The sequence below is a fragment of the Protomyctophum bolini genome, assembly GCF_963924005.1.
Source record: "Protomyctophum bolini genome assembly, chromosome: 20".
NCBI lineage: Eukaryota > Metazoa > Chordata > Actinopteri > Myctophiformes > Myctophidae > Protomyctophum > Protomyctophum bolini.
In genome coordinates, this window is record NC_137881.1 from 25333434 (window position 1) to 25355275 (window position 21842).

The window sequence follows — 21842 nt, forward strand, 5'->3', positions numbered from 1 at the left end:
CATTTGATACCATTTGCTCTCTGGGAAAATCAGGGTCCATTTGGTTCCATTTGTATGCTCTTGGAGTATGATGACTGTGCTAACAGTATTATCATAAAATATGTCTCAGTTTGAAGATTCAAAAAAACATATTTCATATGTGTGAGCTTGTAAAGGAACGTTCAACCTAGAGACAGTGTTGCCAAGTCTGATCATTATAAGCTACTTTGGACTTGTTTATCTATTGGTAGTCCTTGACATGGAAATGTTTGAGTTCCACTGCTCTGAAACAACATTAGACAACAAAGTTTGACAGTCAACACTATAATTGATTATTTTAAGACTAATTTCCGGACCATTTTTGATTTACCTACTTTGAACTGGCCTATTAACATTTTTATAGACCTGGTTGCTTGTTTCACTCTCACATCCACGATATGTGGCAACCCTGGTCCCTGGTTTGTTTTGCGTGTGGATGTTTTGTGTGTTGCTTTAGCATCTTTAGCACAGTAGCTATCAGAGGCTGCAGTCATGTGGAAGCAGGAGGGAAAAAGGAAAAAAGACGAAAACACACAGCATTGCGCGGCCGCAGATCTGCCCTTAAACGGCAGATCTGTCGTTTTATGGATCATAGAACGAACGTATGCTGTTAGCTTGTTGCCCCCCCCCCCTCCCTCTCTCTCTCTCTCTCTCTCTCTCTCTGTCTCTCTCTCTGACGTTCTCTCTCTCTCGCTCGCGCGCGTTACTCTAACACGTCTTTCTGTCTTTCTCTCTCTCTCTCTCTCTGTCTCTGTCAGAAAGCGTTGTGAGTTTACTCACAGCACCGTCACTCCTGTCAGTTATTTCGTCGTGTATCGGTAGCCTATATGAGCCCAATATTGGCGTTACGCATTTCACTTGAATAATGTTGTGTGCGCACGTGCGCACGCTGAGAAAGACAGTTATTTAATGAAACTGAAAATTATAACGTGCTGCGCTGTCTCGCCGCCGTATAGCCATTCCTGTGTGTGTATGTGTGTGTGTGTGCGCGTGTGCGCAAGACAGACGTGCGTGTGTGTGCAGGCTGAGAGCTGCTGACTGTGACTGACGTGTGAGCTGGATAAATCAGTGAGAGTTGGAAAAAGCGCACGCAGAGCCAACTCGCAGGCAGTGCCTCAGGCCAGATGCCTGAGAATCGGCACAGGATTCTCTGGGTCACCAGTGTTGGTGTGACACACACGGCTTCCACATTTAGCTTCATACTGGGTGAAAGTGGCGTTCCAAAAATTATTTTTCCCCTCGGAATTCTTATTCACAATGAGATGGAGTTGAGGTGTTTGTGTTTGCTTGCTGGAGCTATAATTAATGTATTTGCATTAAATGTCCACTCGCGCATCGAAGTAAAAAGCAAGATGGCCGATTGTGAGACTGAAAAGTAGCTGTGGGGGCGGGCCTGGTGGGCCTATGAGAACACAGAGCAGTGTTGCCAGGTTTGCGAATTGTAAGCGAGTTGTAGTGTGTGCAAGTAGCCTGGTTAAAAGGGCTTGTTTCTGCCGCTGTTGGGGCAACAGAACATGTCGACCAGTTTCTGTCAACCGCTTTTGGTCAGGTGACCAACTCCACAAATGTTAAATTAGATACATCGGATGTATCTCTCTATCTTCATGTCGCTGGCTTCCATTGACAATGCATGGTAGACTGTGTCTTTGCGTCTGTCCGTGTGACCGCATCAGAATTAGCGTGTTTGTGTGTTAGGGCATTCACTTCTAGTCATTTTTTACTAGTTGACTAGTTGACTAGTTGACTAGTTGTTTAACTACCTATTATGTAAGCTTTTCTTTTTTTTTTGGAAATAAATATTTGTACATTTAAATACTGTGTACATTGGTGACTATAACTATAATCTACCTGATCGTGTGGATAAAAAATCTTATCAACTAGTCAACTAGTACCAACAAGGTCGACTAGTGGATTTACTAGTGGACTAGTTGCTTAATGCCCTAGTGTGTGTGTTTCATGCCTCCAGGTCGGTGGCGGAGGTGCTGAAGACGGGCGGTAAGGTGGAGCCGGAGGACTTTGACAACGTGTCGCTGTACTTCAGCGACATCGTGGGCTTCACCGCCATCTCGGCCAACAGCGACCCCATCGACGTGGTCAACCTACTCAACGACCTCTACACCGTGTTCGACGCCATCATCGGCCAACACGACGTCTACAAGGTGTGTGCTGTGTTTGTGTGCGTGCAGCGTGTGTGTGTGTGTGTCTCGCCACGACCATATTCACGTATTGTTCACACACAGTAATCCTGGTCTCTATACTGCCTCCCCCTGACCAGCCAGGGTGCCTAGAGGGGAAAGGAACTGGTTGAAATAATCTGCCACGTGACTCTTCATGCATTGAAGTATGAGGTCAGTCCGTTGCTCTCCCCGGATTGGCAGAGGGAGTGTATAGCGCCCAGGATTACACTAGATAATTGACACTGGGTGAAAAAATGGGTTACAACAGGTTATAGTCCCCAGCTAAATGATGGAGAGTTGGTAACCAAATGGAATGGACTCTTATTTAACTCTTGAGAGCATAAAATGGTCCATTTGGTTTCATTTTACGCTCTCAAGAGTTACATTATTGTTAAACATCTGCATTACTTAATTTACAAGAAGTCGACACAATTAGAGAATGTATAGAAGAATTGTTATTTTGAACCATGTTTGCCTGTTATCTCTCCAATGGTACCAACATCAATACAGCATGGAACTGTGGACAAAATCACATCCAACGATAACAAAATATTTTTATTTCGTTTAGGGTCTGAGAGGCTAAAGTAAATCTCATCAAGTGGTGGTCCGTGGCTTAAATGCAGTCTAAATAATGGGCCTTGATGAAAAAAGGGTTGAAAACCACAGGGTTATACAAAATCGTGGGATAAAAATGTAAAAGAAAATCAATGGCGATTCCCCCTTGTTGCATTCCGCAGGTGGAGACCATAGGCGACGCGTACATGGTGGCGTCGGGCATACCCGTGCGCAACGGGAACCGCCACGCCGCCGAGATCGCCAACATGTCGCTGGACATCCTGAGCGCGGTGGGTGTCTTCAAGATGAGGCACATGCCCGACGTCCCTATCAGGATACGCATCGGACTGCACTCCGGTGAGCGCGCGCATGCATACACGCACACACGCACACACACGTGCGCACACACAAACACTCAAATGTCATTTAACCCATTAAAACAAGGAAAGCATCTCATCTGCGTCATTTTAGATTTTAGCTATAATAGCAACATACGGTGGGCCTATAGGTTTTTCAGAAGGCTCTTATGCTGCATTCACACGGGCAGATGCAAAAGATATACAAAGATGTTAAGCTACAGTACAGATTTAAAACAGTGGTTTAGAACAGTGCGGTTCTCAAAAACCGGATGGATGTACAAGCTCACAGGGCGTCACTCTAATTGCGCTGCACTGCAAGCTATGATTTAGAATAGGTCGAATCGGCCTCATGGGTCTTATACTGGGTTCAATGCGTTTCTTTTAAAGCACATTGAATTGGCTTGTTGAAATGTGCTTCACAAATAAATTTGCCTTGCCTTGACTTGCATTGTGTGTGTGTGTGTGTGTGTGTGTGTGTGTCCTGTAGGGCCATGTGTATCAGGGGTGGTAGGTCTGACGATGCCTCGCTACTGTCTGTTTGGAGAAACAGTGACCACTGCCTCGTTCATGGAGTCCAGTGGAATGCGTACGTATATAAGCCATGCCAGCATGCAGCCTGCACCATCTGTTTACTGTCTGTACATCATGTGTCCATCTGGCTACCACCTGTATAGGCAGTGGTGGGGAAAGGACTGCAAGTTTTACTTAACTACACCATCACTAAACCCGCACCAATGTAATATATTCCATACAAAAAGTACAGCAATACATGGCAATTTGATATTTCAACATGAACATTCAGCCAAAAGAACTATCATGTTGGGCAAAATCTGTGCAAATGTGAGTATAAATTAAAAGATATTCCTAAAAAAAACTAATAATGGAGATGGGAACTTCTCTTTTGCTCCACCCATTCTTCAGACATGTGAGAATGGTAAAAAGAAAGAAAGAAGAGAAATGGCCATTGTGGGAGTATGGGTTTTCACTCTATCACTAAACATGGGTGAAATTCACCCGAATACCTGCCGGTAGAAAAGAAACAAGGATGTGGGCAGACAAACAAACCTACCTTCTATGATGTCACTGAGCATCATGAAGCTACCCAAGGACCCACCCACCCCAGACATCAATAACATTATGAAAATCACATGAACATAATTGTCCAGGTGAAAATCACCTGGGTTTAGTGTTCTTCTCTGTTAAAGTTAAAGTCAAAGTTATGCAGACTCCCATTGGGAGTAGAAAGTATAAGATTTGATGCATGTATGTTATAGTTAGCCTACTATAGTTACTTCAAAGTAACTAGTAACGAGAATTGTAGTGGAGTAAAAGAACAATATTTGCCTCTGAGCTGTAGAAGTAAAAGTACGAAGAATTGCAAATGCTGCAGTAAAGTATATACCTCAAAATTGTACTTACAGTAAGTACAGTACTTTAGTAAATGCACTTCAGCATGTGTGTCGTCATGCCATTGCAGCCCAGAGGATCCAGGTCCATGAGTGCATGGTCAAAATCCTGATGGAGCTGAAGATGGGATACAAGGTCCAGCTGAGAGGGAAGTCCGAAGACAAGGTACTGGAGCTCCTGTGGGTTTCAACCTGGGTTCCATTTAGTGAAAAATACAAAAACAGAGGCGGGACGTTCCCTTCACCACTTAAAGGGAAACTTCACCCTTTTTTGCAAAACAATATAATTATGTTAATGATGTTTAGAAGATTTAACACTTTCATGTGTGTAATATGTGGTTTTAGATATTTTAGATTTTAGCAGTGAGCCCAGTGTCTCTATAATGTCATGGAAACTGGGCTCACTTACTTCCTGGACTACATGTTGTCCCCAGGAAAGTGTTCTAAATCTTCTAAATATCATTAACATATATTATTTTGTGTCCCTTTAAGCCCTTTAATTAGTTCTCCGTTCATTGTCAATGGCATTTTTAATTTGTTTGTTCAGACAACACAGACATTAAAGCTGTATATAGTGGGTATGCACATGACATCATCATCATACCCAGAAGTTATGCGGGAACGCCTACCGAGTGGCAAAAAAACTTTTCTGGCCTTGACAGCCCATACATCCAAACAGAAAAGTCAATCTGATTGCATTAAATGATGTTAAACGACATTCAATTCACTTTGCCAAGTCACTTTGCCACTCGATTTCCCATTCACTTTACCCTCTATATAGGAGGGGATATAGCGCCCCTCAAAAATAATATCGTCATACATTATGCCCAAACGGTTATGGTCTATTGTAATTAATTTAAATTAAATGACATTATATTCAAACGTAACTGCCACGCAAATGAGTCAAAGTTTGAGCCCATCGTATACTGTTGTGCTAGATATGCTGTGGCTAGTGGAGTGAGATGGTGTCGTGTGTGTGTGTGTGTGTGTGTGTGTGTGTGTGTGTGTGTGTGTGTGTCTTCAGGGAGCACTGACCTACTGGCTCACCGGAAGAGTCGGATTCGACAAACCTCTCCCTGTTCCTCCAAATTTCAAGAACAAGTACGACTGGCTCTTTTCTTCATTTATACAACAATGTATTATCCCCTTTTCCTGACTTCAATCAATCAATCAATCAATCAATCAATCAATCTATCTTCCAAGGAAATGCATCGCATCATCATGACGTGCTGTGAGCTTGTAGATCTTCTATCGTCACTGTTTTTCAAACACACCAGAATCACATTTGGCACCTTCTAATTGCAACTGCTGCTATGAGTCTCTCAACCCCTAACCTACTGCAATTCCCTACAACCGTGCGTACTTGAGCTTTGTTGATGTCTTTCAATCTGTCCCCACAGGCAAATGGCCGCAAAGCAGCAGATGGTTGAGATAACAAGGTCCAAGAAAAATAGACTTCAACGGCTTGCGAAGAATAAATGAGGTAATGTATAACATTTTGCATTGTTAGTCAATGACAAAACTCACTTCTTCTACTTCTTGTCTCCACCAGCCGAAGGCATGGGGAGAGCATATGTTTTGAACTCTGTCCGTCCGTCTGTTAACAGCTAATCTCCGGCACGCATGCTAATCCGGTCGATGCCAAACTTTGCACACACACTCCCTGGATGCCAACGATGAACCTCTGCCCCAAATTGCCCATGAGGCAGCTTTTCACCCTTTTTTTTTTACCTATAACTGCACCGATGTGCTTGAAACATTACATGCACACTCCCTAGAGGCCAAGGACAAACCTTTGACCTGTATTTTTCACATCTGCCTTTTATAGCGCCATCAGGAGGCCTTTTTCTAGTTCATTATGAACACAAAATAAAACAAAAAAACAGGATGGCAAATCAAATGGCACATTGTATCATGGCTAAGTGACAACCTCATGGAACTTTCCACTGTCATTTTATATGAGTTAAGCCCTGACTACTGTGTGTTTGGTGCTCATATATGAGCAATAGAGCGCCGAAGTCCTGACGTCACTCGCTCACCCCCTTGATTCCCCTGGTTCACGGAAGTCATTTCTCTATGGAGAATAACATGGGGTCATCTTAAACTCGTTTCATATAAGCATTGTGGTCCAAAAATAAACAAGCTGTCTCTGCGTTATTGTCAGGGAGGTGTCTCTGTATCGTTTGCGACAGTCAGTCACTCATATATGATACAGTCTGTTTCTAGCGAAAATGTAACTAATTCAGTAGCAGTAACAATAGCGTTGGCGTCAGTTGATTCTTCATATCCATATGAGTGAAGCGGCCTGTTTATTTTTCAAACACAGTTCTTATATGAGGCAATGTAAAATCCCCCTATGAGGATTACAATGCAAATAAAAAGTACATGAAACGTGGATTTGCGCCCTCTACCGATATTGACGTCGGACTTCAGTGCTCTATAAAGATGACATTATTGTCCTTTAAAATTACCTCCTCCACGACAACGCTATTCATCCATGATGTACCAACTACAAATAATGGGATTTTATTCAAGTATTTATGTTTTGTTTTTTTCAGTCCCCAGTCACAGGACTTCATTGAAGGACCCTAAAGCACGTGTTGGAGAGGCTGTGAGGAGGATCCATCCACATGGAGAGAGGCTGTGAGGAGGATCCATCCACATGGATTAAGCAAAATAAAATCTCACAACTGAAAATGTTTGCATGACCAAGTCCTTAAATATGTGATTTGTTAGACGTGCATGAAAGGAGCCGCACACTAGCACTGATTCCTAAACAATCAATACAATATGAAAAGGAGGCATCAGTATTGTCCCCGCTGTCAACCAGCTGGAAGAAATCGCAGATTGAGGCTTTAACCTTTGCTTTCATATGAAATATCCGACTGAGACTATTACAGATTTTATGGAAGATGCTTCAGAAATCAAAACATATTGCTAGTTTGACCACATCAAATGCTCTCAAAAAAATAACCGAAAATAGACGATTTGCAAGCTCTCAAGCCCTCTTCGCGAGTTGTTGCCGTTGCATTGAGAGCAGGTTTCCGCTGTGCAACATGCCTCCAAAGAAGACATGATGATGGCTGCTATGGAATCAAAAAGACTGAAATGAGTCGTGGCGACTGTGAACTTTAACCCATGCATCCATGATGTCCAGTGGTGGAAAACTAACTAACTGGAAAGTAAAAAATTTAGGTATTTGTACTTCTCAGAGATTGTACTTTTATAAAATAACTTTAGACCCTTTGGTTCCATTTGATCACTCTCACAGTTGAGGTGGTGCTCGCAAATGAAACATTTGAGAGACTAAGACCCCATCTGTAAAGGTTTTGTTCTAGGGTCCTGGGACCCCCATCCCAGATTTAAGAAAGGCGCAGTTGAGACCAGGAAGTTGTACATGCCCAAATTTGTGCTTGTACAACTTCCGGGTCTCAACTGCGCATGTTTCTTTCCTTCCAGGTCTTTGCGTCTCGTCCTCTTTAGACAGTCCTTGTGTATATTATCAAGGAAGTAAGTATATATATATATATATATATATATATATATATATATATATATATATATATATATATACACATACATATACACACATACACACACATACACTCCTTGGCAGAGTTATGTATGTAGGCCTATCATATATATGAAAATAAATGACTATTAGAATAAAGTAAGAAACACGCGGGCACCTCACGTATTAGGACAAAATCAGTCATAACCAAGAACAGGTGTTTTCGATTAGAAGATTCCATGGGTAATGTCTAAAGTTACAATTGGTTTCTATAGGAAGGGGGGGGGGGGGGGGCAGTGAAAATGAATATTAAATATCTAAATACTGAATCAAGCAACTTAAAAACTGTCTAGGGTGTTCACAAAAGCCTGGGTAGACAATAAAGTTTTTTTTTTTTCCTTTTTTAAAAAGTGAACTACCACATTATAGTTTGAACTGAAGTGACATCAAAACATTCCAAATATTATCAAAGCATTCTGCAGCACCCCTGGACCTGCGTCACGGCACCCACCTTGAGAACCACTGCACTAGAGGAAAGGTCATGGGATCAGTCTTCTGCGGAACAGAAAATGCCATGACACGGAAGGATGGACGGACCGGTTAGACAGCTTGATGGAGGGGAAAGAAACTGGTTGGAATAACTTGTTCCTTCCACACGCTACGTCCAACCGGGGAAACTCCCTGTCAGGTTAGAAGAAGCAGCTTGGACTCCTCATGCATAGAAGGGAGCATGAGCTGCTCTGTGGAGCGCAGCATGGAGGAACCCAACAGAACAACTTTTATGGAGTTGTCGTGACCTATGACCCAAAGGACACGTACGCACATGGAACTATGATGGTAGGTACATGTCCAGAGTATCATCGTTAATTAAATCAACGTGAAAACGAAAACTAGAATAAAAGAATAAAACACTTTTAGGTGACGGAAATTATTTTGTTTAATGAAATAAATGTAATTTTGACCAATCTGTATGGTAAGGTATGCCAATACAATATAACTTGTCTCACTGCTCTTCAAGTGAGACATTTAGATTGTGTCAAAGTCACACCTAGACACAGGATCTGACATGAATGTTGACCTGGTCAAGATCCAATTCATCCCCTGAGCAAGCAGGCAGGCTCTATTGAGCCAATGGTAAAGAAATATATATATATCAGCAACTGCACAGGAAACCAGGTTCAAATCCAGAGTAGAAGAGGAAAGTTATCTAGCGCTGTTTTAAGAACAAAGTAACTGAAATGGAATGTTTTAGACTCAAGTAATTTAGCTGTGCCAGTTTCAAGCCCTGTTAAAGCCCTGTGCCTCAAAGCTTCACTAATAGTGAAAATAACCGATCTACGATCTCACATCACATCGAGATGCGTGGTGAGATTGTAGATGTGATAATTTCACAAATGACACAAAATGTTAATTTTAAATTAATTTACAAACGTCCGTATCCACCTTAACAGAGACAGGATCAAAGTCATGCAGTGTAGGACTTTTATTATGTCATATTCTCATAATTCCAGGTGGTTCTGCGCTATAAGACAGCCTTCATGTCATGCACAGAAGCCACAGATTCATTCAGCCACATTGTACCGTTTTGCTGGAGACTGTGGCAATGTGAGCCGCCTGGAGGTGAACACGGTGTTTAACACCACAGAGTGGTGTCAACAAGAGAGAATCATGACTCGACTGGTTCCTATCAACACTTTGTTGGAGTGAGTAAAGAGAGATGCACTATATGACACAACAACATTTACTTTTGCAGAGTCCTAGACCACCTATTGCCGTTGTTTTTTGACCAATATATTGTCAGAAAAGTAAAAGTTTCCAAATCAATTTGAAAAAAAAAACGACAAATAAATACAAATACAAATAAATACTGCTTTAATGGAATCATTAATAAATGGCACTTAACGAAACAATTAATCTCATTTGATATGTGATGCATTGATGGATATGTTTGCATTTAATTTAAACCCCTTAAAATGATTGGGTGAAGCATGCAGGATTGAGCTCTTATTCAAGGCATCAGTCGATTGGAAGGTGTGGGAAATAAAGTAACTGAATGCACCCGAGAGCCGGCACCGACAGACGGCTACTATGGTGCTGAAATAGCATACGGCTAAATGTCTTTTTCTGGCGTTTTCAGGTAGCTCTCCACCAAACAGACGGCTAAAGAATACTACAGACAGTAAAGGTAGCTCTCCACCAAACAGACGGCTAAAGAATACTACACACAGTAAAGGTAGCTCTCCACCAAACAGACGGCTAAAGAATACTACAGACAGTAAAGGTAGCTCTCCACCAAACAGACGGCTAAAGAATACTACAGACAGTAAAGGTAGCTCTCCACTTTCAGGTGCTGAATGCACCCGGGAGCCGAAAAACGGTGGTACTAAAATTAGCCCAAGGCTTGATTTCTTACTTGTACTTGTGCATTGTATTTAGCAATATTATCCCATTCTGACCTGAGATCAGATTCATACGAGGTTTCCACCGGACACACACTGGTCTGAATAACCCATTCTGACCTGAGATCAGATTCAAAAAAATTCAGTCGTTCTTCGATTTTTCAAAAATAGCAGAACTACAAGCTCGTAGCGCGCCACTCGGTGGCGCGCTATGAGCTTGTAGATCTGCTATTTTTCAATAGCTAAAGCATAACATGATGCTAACACCAAAATGGGTTCCCGTTCAGAATGGGTTAAGAAGGAAAAAAAGAGGGGTTTAATTACTATTCCATTCAATATCGCTACACTTTGGTCTATTGGTAAATGTGTGTATTCTCTGTGTTCATGTCAAGGTATGGGTTTGTACAAATATGTAAATGTCCATGTATTTGCCAGAGAATCACAGTTTACTTATATTCATATTAAAAAGAAAATATATATATATATTTCCTTAGCTAAATAATTACTCTGCCGATTTTAAATAATTGAATTGTATCGTATCGCCATGAATGAACAAATATGGTCCATGTATCATATCGTCAACCATGTATTGTGATACGTATCATATCGCTGTTAAAATGTACCGTTACACCAATACTTTGGGGACCTTTAGTGTGAGCCAGTAGCTACAAACGTCGGATGCATCTTTGCATCTTCATGTCGCTGCTGGCTTTCGCTGAAAATGAATGGTGGCCTGTGTCTTTGCGGGTGCCATAGTGAACACAGTAGTAGGCAGCTCTTTTTTAGGTCTAGTATGAGTTACCTCGTGTGTCTTGAGATTGCCCGATGTAGCGAACCACTTCCCGCAGTGGACGCAGCAAAAGGGCTTCTCTCCAGTGTGACTTCGTTGATGTGCTTTTAGATAAGCCATCTGAGAGAACTTTCTCCCACAGTGGTCGCAGCCATGAGGCTTCTCTCCGGTATGAGAAACCAAGTGTCTTCTGAGATTTGTCCTGAAGCTGAACCTTTTCTCACACTGGTCACAGCCGTAAAGCTTCTCTGCACTGTGTACCGTCTTGTGTACTTTGAGTATTGCACTTGTTCTGAACCTTTTCTCACACTGGTCACAGCCAAAAGGCTTCTCTCCCGTGTGAATTCTGTGGTGTACTCTGAGATGAGCTAAAGCCTTGAACTTCTGCCCACATTGGTTACAGGAGTAAGGCTTCTCTAAATTGTGAGTTTTCAGGTGTTTTTTGAAATTGGTCAACGCAGCGAACTCCTTCCCACACTGGTCACAGTGGTAGGGCTCCTGTCCAGCGTGAATCCTCCTGTGTTCGTCGAACAGAGATGTTTCGTTGAACGTTTTCCCGCACTCGTCACACGTGAAACGTTTCTCTCCGGTGTGCACTCTGATGTGAACCACGAGGTGTTGCCTTTGTCTGAAGCTTGCCCCACATTGGTCACAGTCGTACGGTTTCTCTCCGGTATGAATCCTCTTGTGCGTATTGAGATAACTAGTGAATTTAAACGTTTCCCCACACTGGTCACAGCTGTACGGTCTCTCTCCGGTGTGAATCCGCCGGTGTTTTGTCAGGTAAGACTTATTATTGAACCTTTTCCCACATTCTGCACATTGGTGGGGCTTTTCTCCAGTGTGAATTCTCCGGTGTGATTTAAAGCTACCCAGTTGAGCGAACCTTTTCCCACATTCGGCACATTGGTGGGGCTTCTCTCCGGTGTGGACACGCCGATGTAATTTAAGGCTTGTGCCCTGAGCAAAACTCTTCCCGCATGTTTCGCAGCTGTACGGCCTCACTCCGGTGTGAATCCTCATGTGATGTCTGAGGTTAGATTTGTGTGAGAATGTTTTCCCACATTCTTCACAGCAGGGCTTATTGTGTCTTTTCTGGTGAATCTGCAGCTTCGCGATCTGAGTGAACCTTTGCCCACACTCGTCACAGCCATAAGGTCTCTCTGTGGTGTGGATGTCGCGCTTGTGTCTTTTCAAGGGAATGCGGCGAGCGAAACGCCTCCCACATATATCACAGCCGAATGGCCTCTCTCCGGTGTGAATCTTCAGGTGGTCCACGAGGCTAGCTTTTCTGGTGAAGCTTTGCCCACATTCGTCACAGCCGTGGCACCGTTCTGTGTTAACCGAGGACAGGACAGGACGGGTATCTGAGGTAGAAAACACAGAGCTGATAAGAGCTAGGTTCATTTCATTACAAAACAACGGTGTTGATTTTGACAGTCAATTTTGATTTCGTTTTAGTTATAGTCTTTTGAATACGATTGAATATTTTTGTCATCTGAAATGTTTTAGTTTTAGTTTTTAGATTTTAGTCGACTAAGTCTACAGACTAAAATGTATGTACTGTATGTTGTCGAGTTGCGACACATTGTGAGCTTGCAGATCTGTTATTTTCAAATAAAATGACTGTTATGACTAAACTGTCTTTCAGTTCTACTGGATCTCTTCTCCACTAATCTCCCCTAACATTTCAGTCTAGCTTTTATTTGTTTATGAAATTATGAATATATTTAGTCTTGTTTTAGTCATCGCAGCTTAGTTTTTATTTAGTTTTCGTCAGTGAAAAAAAAAGGTGGTTAACGGAAAAGAAAATTGTCATAGGTTTAGTCGGCAAAATCAACACTGCAATTCTGAAATATGTTTCCATAGAGTTTTATTCTGAAATATGGCATTGTTGTCTGCATCCTTGACAGATGGACTCAGGACAAAGTAAAGAAACAGAGAGCATGCAACTTACCGAGGTCCTGGTGGTCTCCATGTTCCTTCTGTTGAATAGAGCCAGGTGTGGCTGTGTCTGGAGAGTTCATCCTCACCTGCAGTCTGGACTCCGTAGACGGACCTGGAATCATATGATAACAATATCAGACACTGGGGGCCACGGTGGCGCAGTCGGTAAGAAGGTCTGGGACCTCCTCGCCTCAAGGCAAGAAGGTCCGGGGTTCGATTCCCGCTGGGGACGCTGTGGGCGTGTTCTCTCCTCCACGTCATCAGTGGCCATACCATAGGTGGGGTTGGCGAAAGGGCCTGTGCTGATTGATGTGTTTGTAAAGCGTTATACTATTAGTATAGAGCCAAAGTCCTGACGCAATCGCTAATCCCCTGGTTCACTGAATAACATGTGCACATGTTAAGAAAGAAAGAAAGAAAGAAAGAAAGAAAGAAAGAAAGAAAGAAAGATAATAATAATAAATTAAGAACACAATAATTAAGAATTGGCCCCAATCATGCACATTTTAGTCCAATCAGGCAGTAAAGTCATTGATTGATTGAGGCTTTTATGATGTTCTTATTGACAGAAATTCACATACGTATCCTGTGCAACTTGATCACTGGTTTCAACATGGTGGTCTGCATCACTGCTACAACTCTGTTCTTCACCCTCTGATGGAAGACTTTAGGATGGATGTCGTTAGAGCTGGATGTCAAATGTTGTTTTAACAGCCCCGGGTCTAAAAAAGAAATACAATAGAAAATATTAATAATAATAATAACAACATAAACAGCCCCAGATCATTTCATTGGTCATTCTAATCTTGCATCAAAGCCCTCAATAATGTTGATCAAAAACATAAGTATGTGTATTGCAGTGATGTGCAGCTAGCGAGGATTGAACCCCACTCTCCCACTGGCCTCAACCAATCACGCCAATAGGGCTGAGCCAGATTGTTAGAGCTGTCGTCATATAAGAGACAACAGCCCCCCCCAAACACTTTTTCTTCACGTCAAATAAGAACTGTGTTCCAAAAATAAACGACAGACAGACAGACAGACAGAATTATGCCCTTTGGTTATTATGCTCGTTGTCAGAGTCAGTGCCGTACCTATTATCACAGTACTTATTTACATAGTAGGACAGTGTATAACATCAGTACTAAGACATTCAGATCATATCCCTTAAAGTTATAATAAAACATCACATACCAAGTCTGTGTAACTTGATCACTGGTTTCAACATGGTGGTCTGCATCACTGCTACAACTCTGTTCTTCCTTTTCTGATGGAAGACTTTAGGATGGATGTCGTCAGACTCAGGCCTGGGTGTCAAATGTTTTTTGAGATGCTCTGGATCTAAAGGGGGGAAAAGAAAGAAACAATTACAAAACCTATAGAACAATGATTAATCCAAAAACTGATTAACCTTCAGTAAATAAAGGAAAAACTCTGGTCCCATGAAATCTGTGTTCATGTCCATTATTCCATTTAATTTCCAAATCCGATGTAGTGGGACAGCGGAGGGCAGGGAATCAATCACCCCAGTAAATCAATAAAGCTCTCATGAAAATTATCAGATTTAATTTTTACCTCTGCAAAGGTGCAGTGCGCAATTCTTCAGTAGGAAGGGCTTTTACAATATCCTTGACAACTTTTAATAGCATTTGGTCGTGAGGTTGAACTGTACAAATTAACTTCTTTCTCATTATACGTGAATGTAACTTCATCAGTTATTAACGTTCAGCAAGGAGTGAAGGAATCGCGTGCCAAAATAAGTTGGCAAGTTCCTATGCGGTGCACCGTGCTTCCCGACCCGGTTCTGACCGTTTATATATAACTCTATGGTACCGACGCGGTGTTAGCTTGAAGATCTGTCCATTTCGGAGCAACCAGAAACACGTTAGTTTCCAGTTACCATTTATGGAGGTAGAATGGGTGGTGAAACGGTGCGAAACGCTTCGAAAATAGCGAGTCCCGTAACTGTGAGGCAAAAATGAATTTGTGAATGACACGTGAGATTGATCGTACGGATTATACACACTCATTTACGCAGTTCATTTACACCCGATCGTAAATTAGATCCGTGAATCTGGCCCCATGTACCCATTTTGACTAAAGGCCTATTCATACTCCAGTTTTAGGTGATAAGGTGAACTACAATATGACGTCGACGCCGCGGTGGGAATCGGCTCACCGCTCACCCAAACACACCTCTCAGGGTAATACATTTAGGTTTAGGTGATATGGTTTTTACCTTATCACCTAAACCTGGAGTATAAATAGGCCTTAAATGTTTACAATGAACATAGTAAAACATTACATACCTATTGTGTACAACTTGATCTCAGCTGTTTTAACCATGCAACTCTTCACACACACAGATGGAAAACGGACGGGCGTCGTGTCAAACGTTGAACAGCTCCGGATCTAAAACAAAAACAGAAGAATTAAAAAGCAACACTGGATCGATTAATCGGTCATTTTAAAATCATGCTTTAAAGCCCTCGAATGTTGTTGACCAAAATCGCAGTGCATTTTGGGTCCAGAATAGTTTGTTGATTACTTTTGCTGCAGTAACGGTCTTTTTTCTTTTCATTTTTTTTGCTAAATTGTCACGTCACTGTCATCTGGGTGGGGACCCCCAAAAATCATGTGGGGACCCCCCTGCATGTCCCGACCCACAGGTTGAGAACCGCTGGATTATCTGACTGGACTACTACCTTCTGCCTGGACTACTGTAGGTGGAAACAGCTGGAGAGGATGACCACAGATAAGACCAAGGCAGAAACTGTTAGTGAGGGGTACCGTACAAGAAAGGACTGTGTAGAACTGGCTAGCTTATCTGGCTCCCAGCTAGGGATGTCGACAGAGGACAGACAACTTCTCTCATTTAGTATTTTTTACTTCAATGAGCATTTGTGTGTGTGTGTGTGTGTGTGTGTGTGTGTGTGTGTGTGTGTGTGTGTGTGTGTGTGTGTGAGATAATAATTACAGTAAGCAACCACTAATATCGATCTGACAAAGGCATTATGCTTGCATACAGCATCATGAATTACCGTACAGGACTACAGGCTACATTAAATCAACCTGACAATGCTTGAATATGAGCAGTATGAACACAACAATGTTCCCAAAGGACTAAAAGACCTGAGTAAGTATTTGTAAAGTAAAGTACTAACTTCCAGACAGATCTTTTCCACATGGTTCTCAACATCCACACACACTGCATCTGTTCTGTAAACTCTTACACAGCTCAGTTGCTGTAACATTTTTAACCTATACAGAAAAGGTTTAAAAAAAGAATCACTCCCGTGTGAAGTAAGTGGTGCAACTCCGTGTGTGTGTGTGTGTGTGTGTGTGTGGGGGGGGGGGGGGGGGGGGGGGGGGTGTTGCACCACTCAAAAATGCAGTGTCATAATCTGATACAATGTTGCAACAATACAATGTCACTATTGACCTGAAACACGGCCACATGGTTTGCTGCCGTGCGGGCGTGGTTTGCTTCCCTGTTCTTTCATTGTTGAAGAGAGACAGGCTACGCTTTATAGCAGACAGATACCACCGCCGCCCAGCGTCCGCTTCAAGCTATTTCCTGGTTTTCTGAACAGTGAACATAACTCACTCACTCCAGAGGGCCACTATATTTCCACACTCACTCCAGAGGGCCACTATATTTCCACACTCACTCCAGAGGGCCACTATATTTCCACACTAACTCCAGAAGGCCACTATATTGCCACACTCACTCCAGAGGGCCAATATATTTCAACACTAATTCCAGAGGGCCACTATATTTCAACACTATAACTCCAGAGGCCCAGTACATTTCCACACTCACTCCAGAAGGCCACATTGCAACGTGTGTCACATGTGAGCTTGTAAAGCTGCTATATGTTTGCTCTTTTTTATTGGAATCCTGAATTACCATTAGCCCGTAATAAATTGTGTTGCAGATTAAATTTGTTTTTAGATTGCATGCATTACTTCATATACCAGTTTGACAGTCACAGCACTGTCATTAGTGTTGTGTAAATGTATAAATGTTTTTGTTATTTGTTTAGTTTTTTTTGCCTTGGTGGCCTCTGAGGGCCCCCTAGGGGTCCCGGACCCCCTGTTGAAGACCCAGGGCTGCTTTACAGTAAGACACTTGACAGGTAGTATGAAATATCTTTCTTAATCTTACAGGTCAGTATAATGTAGCTATACTTGTAAAGACAGAGTCCAATAGTAGGCCTATACTGTTAGTCTGTTCTACAACGACGGGACAAACATCATGTTTTTACATTTATCCAGAAACAGGAACATAAACCCATTAATTATCATTCCTGGCAGCACGTAACATGGACTTGTCTAGAAGCATATGTAGGCCTACTGTACCAACATGGAAAACAACAAGAATTCCCTCAAGTGAACCTCAAATGTCAAGATCCCACATTCTATAACAATACGCATATAACCATCTGATACTCACGGATAAATCTCACTGCTCCAAGGTTTGGACGAAGACTAAACTACTGGATTTGACACAGACTCCCGTGACCCTACAGTCTATGGTCGTCACACACAAACACACACTGACTGGCTATAGTGGCTAGCTCAGGATTCAGGAAGTGAAGCTTTTACTAACTGGTTTAGTGCAGTACCAAAGCCCGTCACTAGAGGGCAATCGTGAATCATGAATAGCACCCGGGCCCGTATATAAAGTCCATCACTCTCCTTTTCCTCGTGAACTGTAAAATACTATTAATAGTAGATAATAATAGTAAATACTTTCGTTCCACATTCGTTGCTCAGACTTTCTTCCACAAATAATACAGACATGTTTTGATTGAACAAAAATGTATATGGCATCAAAGCCACAGAAACTATCTTGCTAAATGAAGTTTCAAAATTGTATCTCAAAACCTTTTTTTTCTTACATTTTTCAGTCAATGCAAACATCAAATTAACATGACATTTCTATTTCTCACTTATAGTATTCAATATGTGTACAAATAAATTACAGACATCTCTTAATTATGTGCTCTACTGAAGTAGGCCTACTGTAGCCTACAAAACGTGTCAGACCTTTGTATTGATTAGTGGCTTGATATGATCTGCCTAAAGTGAGATCCATCCCCCTACTGGTATTGTTTTAATTCGGAGATTGTGCAAAAACTGCTGCTCGTTAATGGGGGTAAAAACACTGATGTTGGCCTACAAAGCAACCAAAGTCTCACCTCCATATCTTCAAAACGCAGACTCACTCCCAATCTACTGCCATTGTCTGAAAACTCTTCAGACTCCACCTTAACCTGTAGCACGTACTTGCCCTAGCCTTGACGACAGCCTATGTAGACAGATGCCAGGTCATAATATTGATATGGCATATAGTATTTATAGTTTCAATGCAGCCTAATGCTACTGTTAGATGAATAACTCACACGTATCTAATTTTTATGTAGCCTATAGCCTATACACATAATTATGCATATAATATTGCCTTATTATTACACCTGGTTTTGGCTTTGTTTTCTCTCTAATGTTGAGGAACCGAAACTATTATCTACCACAATAGTAAGCTGCTGGCTACAGGCTGAAGAGCGTGATGAGCCAGGTGCCCGGGCCCCCCTGTAGAGAGAAACCACTAGCCACTAAACTTCTCACTCTGTCTCGACACCAAGAAGAGGTTTAGGTATCAGGAGCATGTGGTTTATTTGTATTTATTTATCACACTGAGCACATTGTTCTCACAGTGTCAATGCACACAGTGTACCTTTTTTTAAATGACATATACCGGTATGCAAGTAAATGCACCTTTGAAAAACATGACATTGAAACTTCTTTTGATGTATCATTGTATGATAAAATAAATAGTAATAATAATAGACTATAGTAGCCAGCTAATGCTATAGAATATAATCATATAATGATATTTGTTGTTCCTCAAGTTTGTTTAAAATAAAGCTATTTTGGAGGCAAATGCAATTCAAAATGACATCAGACGACGAAGTTCAGCAAGCTAAAGGAGTGAGAGACAAATTGCACGTTTGTTTGTATCTGTCCGCAAGCTGGCACAATGTAGCTACTAGCTATGTACCTTTACTGTATGCCATATTGGCTGGATAGTTAGGATGAGGAGGTGTATTCAATCAAACAATTGAAATAAAGTGACATGAAAATATTTGGTGTCTTCCCTCAACATGACAGGTGTATCTTCCGGCCATGTAGACAATGGTGAAGACGAGGACGATGCAGAGCTCAACTCCAGTTCTGCCGATTGGAGAGAAATACCAAGATCTCCATTTGGTGACAACAGTCACCAGGCTTCCTCATCGTCCGACCTGTTATTTGAGGCCACAGTACAGTGTGGACAGTAGTGTGTGTGATGGTACAGTTCAGAGTCACAGAATCTCCTGGTTTCTTCTCTGGAGGCTGCTGGACGATGACCCTTTGACGAAGAGCGTGATCTCTTCTTTGAACTGAATGTCATAATAGTGACTAGTGAATAGGAATACACGGCAGAGTCTAACATTTGAACATCCAAGATCTTGAGATGATTTGACGCTTCTCCCGGGACCACATATAATCCTAATATTAGTTGACAACGTATACGGTAAATTGTTATATGTTCACCTTTAACTTGTGATTATAAATAAGCATGGTGCATGTTGCAGTGTGGCACTACGCATAAACAATGAAATATTCAGCAGTATGACCCATCTGTAGTACTGTAGAACCCCAGCCTCCCACTCAGCAAACCAACACACAACCTACTGAGCAGGATTGGTAGAGCTGTCATGGCTAGCTATAGGTTTGGGGGCACTACACATCCGTCATCTACTGAGATGAAGCTTTAAAACCTTGCCTTACCACTGCGTGTCATTCTTAATTATTTATTGTTTTCTTGCTGCGCTGTTGACCGAAACCAACATCTCCACCACATTGTCAAAGTGCTGGCTGCAGGCGGACAGTGATGAGGCCCTCCCGGCTCAGAGATGTAGAGACAACTATAGGAACTTTACACTCTGTTTTCATAGCAAGAAGAGGTTTATTACGCAGGATATGTGGTCTGCTGGTACAACACATACACATCTCACATCACATTGTGCACACAGTGACACCTATACGTGTATACGCAGTAAAGTAAAGTCAATGAACATTTGAAAGACAATAATTGAACAACAATAGAAGAAATGCAAAAAATTGTCATGTAATTGCAACTTTTTGACAATAATAAGAAAAATCGTTGTATAATAAACATGGAAAAAAGACTATTGAATAGTACAGAAGCTATTTTGAATGCAAATGGCATTATTAAAATATTGGCATTAGAAAACATCATGGCACAATTGAAATTGAGTGACAAGAAAATATTGGTTTGCTTTGTTTATCTTTCCTCAACATGGCATTGGCAGGTGTATTTTCTGGCCATGTAGATGATGGTGAACACGAAGATGATGCCAAGCACAACTCCAGTTCTGATGACGGACAGAGTCACCAGCATCTCCAGCTGGTGACGACAGTCACGACAGTCACCTTCCTCACGTTCCTCACCTTCCTCATAGTGGATGGGCACCATCTCCCCACACAAGGCCACAGCATAGTCAGTCCCAGCAGTGTGAACGACGGTACAATTCAGAGAGTCTCCTGGCTGGACTGACTGCTCTGGAGGCTGCTGGACAATCGCTTGGATGCCGGACGATGAACCTTTGACATGGAGCGTGATCCTTTCTTTGAACTGAATGTCAAACAAAAACATTTGCATCAGACAGTAATACACTGCAGAGTCTGACATTTGCACATCCGAGATCTTGAGATGATCTTCTCTTCCCCCTATGACCACAGAGAAACGGGAATTGTTAAATTTCTCGAACATAGTAGCTCCCACACTGTGCGCGTTCCGGACGGCTAATGGCTGAGGTTTATCTCCGAAACGTTGCTTGTACCAGTAGTAGCTCCTGAAGTCATGTGGAACGGAGCAGTTCAAAGTCACAGTGTCTCCGACGTCGGCCATGATGAAACCATTCTGCTGCTGTTCCTGCACTGTCAGCGATGAACCATTGAACCACTGAACTGCAAGTGGTATTTGACCTTCTCCCCTGACTCCCCATAGAAGCAACATGAGATGCAGGATGATCTTTGTCGCTGCCGCCATCTTCAAGTCTGTCTCTTGAGTGGAAAGAGTTTAAGGACATAGACCACATCCTAAGAGGTGTGCAGCTGTTTGTGTGATTGGGCAAACCGTTTGCCCTGCCTTGTGACGAGGTCCTGAGAGATTGATGGTGACTATACCATGGCCATGGAAACATATCGAAAGTGCAGGGTGCTGTGTTCACGCCAGATTTGCACAATAACACAACTACCACCCAACACTACTATTTTGTACGCTCCAATCCAGAGTGACTTAATTATAAACCTGGTTTATAGGACAATGTTGCAATTAAGATAGTCCGGAATATACACCTATAGTCCAGATTAGCCTATACCCGCCCCTTGATTTGTTTCATTAAAAAATAACTATCACAAATAATGATTACTTATCATTGGTTTCTATTGTGTTCATGCTTTCAGTAGGCTAAAACAGAGTGCATATTGTGGAGGGCTGGAGGCCTATGATATATGATCAGTGGTTGTTGTGGTTTAAAAAGCGCCATAGCTGTGCTTCCTGCATGTTGTTGCTGTGAATGCATTAGTGTTGGTGGATGATGTGCCC

At 42.1% G+C, this 21842-nt stretch overlaps 2 protein-coding genes and 1 long non-coding RNA gene across 4 annotated transcripts in view; 2 read left to right on the forward strand and 1 right to left on the reverse strand.

The window, feature by feature from the left end:
• The window catches only part of LOC308335277 (retinal guanylyl cyclase 2-like), a gene marked incomplete at its 5' end in the record, with an annotated part of 34378 nt that extends 27222 nt beyond the window's left edge, over window positions 1-7156 (forward strand). Inside the window, 7 exons of the mRNA XM_080792295.1 lie at window positions 1985-2177; window positions 2933-3107; window positions 3597-3695; window positions 4587-4681; window positions 5540-5616; window positions 5916-5998; window positions 7074-7156. Coding sequence (XP_080648421.1) covers window positions 1985-2177; window positions 2933-3107; window positions 3597-3695; window positions 4587-4681; window positions 5540-5616; window positions 5916-5997 — 721 coding nt within the window. The 3' untranslated portion in view covers window position 5998; window positions 7074-7156. The remainder of the gene's footprint in view (window positions 1-1984; window positions 2178-2932; window positions 3108-3596; window positions 3696-4586; window positions 4682-5539; window positions 5617-5915; window positions 5999-7073) is intronic.
• Window positions 7157-9949: 2793 nt separating this feature from the next.
• On the forward strand, window positions 9950-10545 carry LOC308335139. Its single transcript, XR_013965984.1, has 3 exons — window positions 9950-10163; window positions 10212-10259; window positions 10356-10545. It is a non-coding gene; the product is annotated as an uncharacterized lncRNA (long non-coding RNA).
• Window positions 10546-10665: 120 nt separating this feature from the next.
• Window positions 10666-17730, reverse strand: LOC308334949 (uncharacterized protein). 2 transcript variants are annotated; one of them, XM_080791847.1, is made up of 6 exons: window positions 17619-17730; window positions 15472-15574; window positions 14357-14503; window positions 13744-13884; window positions 13173-13274; window positions 10666-12582 (listed from the first exon to the last, which is right to left on the reverse strand). In XM_080791847.1, exons 2-6 carry the CDS (start codon window positions 15506-15508, stop codon window positions 11120-11122), a joined length of 1890 nt encoding a protein of 629 aa, XP_080647973.1. In that variant the 5' UTR covers window positions 15509-15574; window positions 17619-17730; the 3' UTR covers window positions 10666-11119. The 2 variants fall into 2 exon arrangements, with proteins under 2 accessions (XP_080647973.1, XP_080647974.1); XM_080791848.1 differs by lacking the exon at window positions 15472-15574 and having other exon boundaries at window positions 17619-17715.
• Between the last annotated feature and the right edge of the window lie 4112 nt (window positions 17731-21842).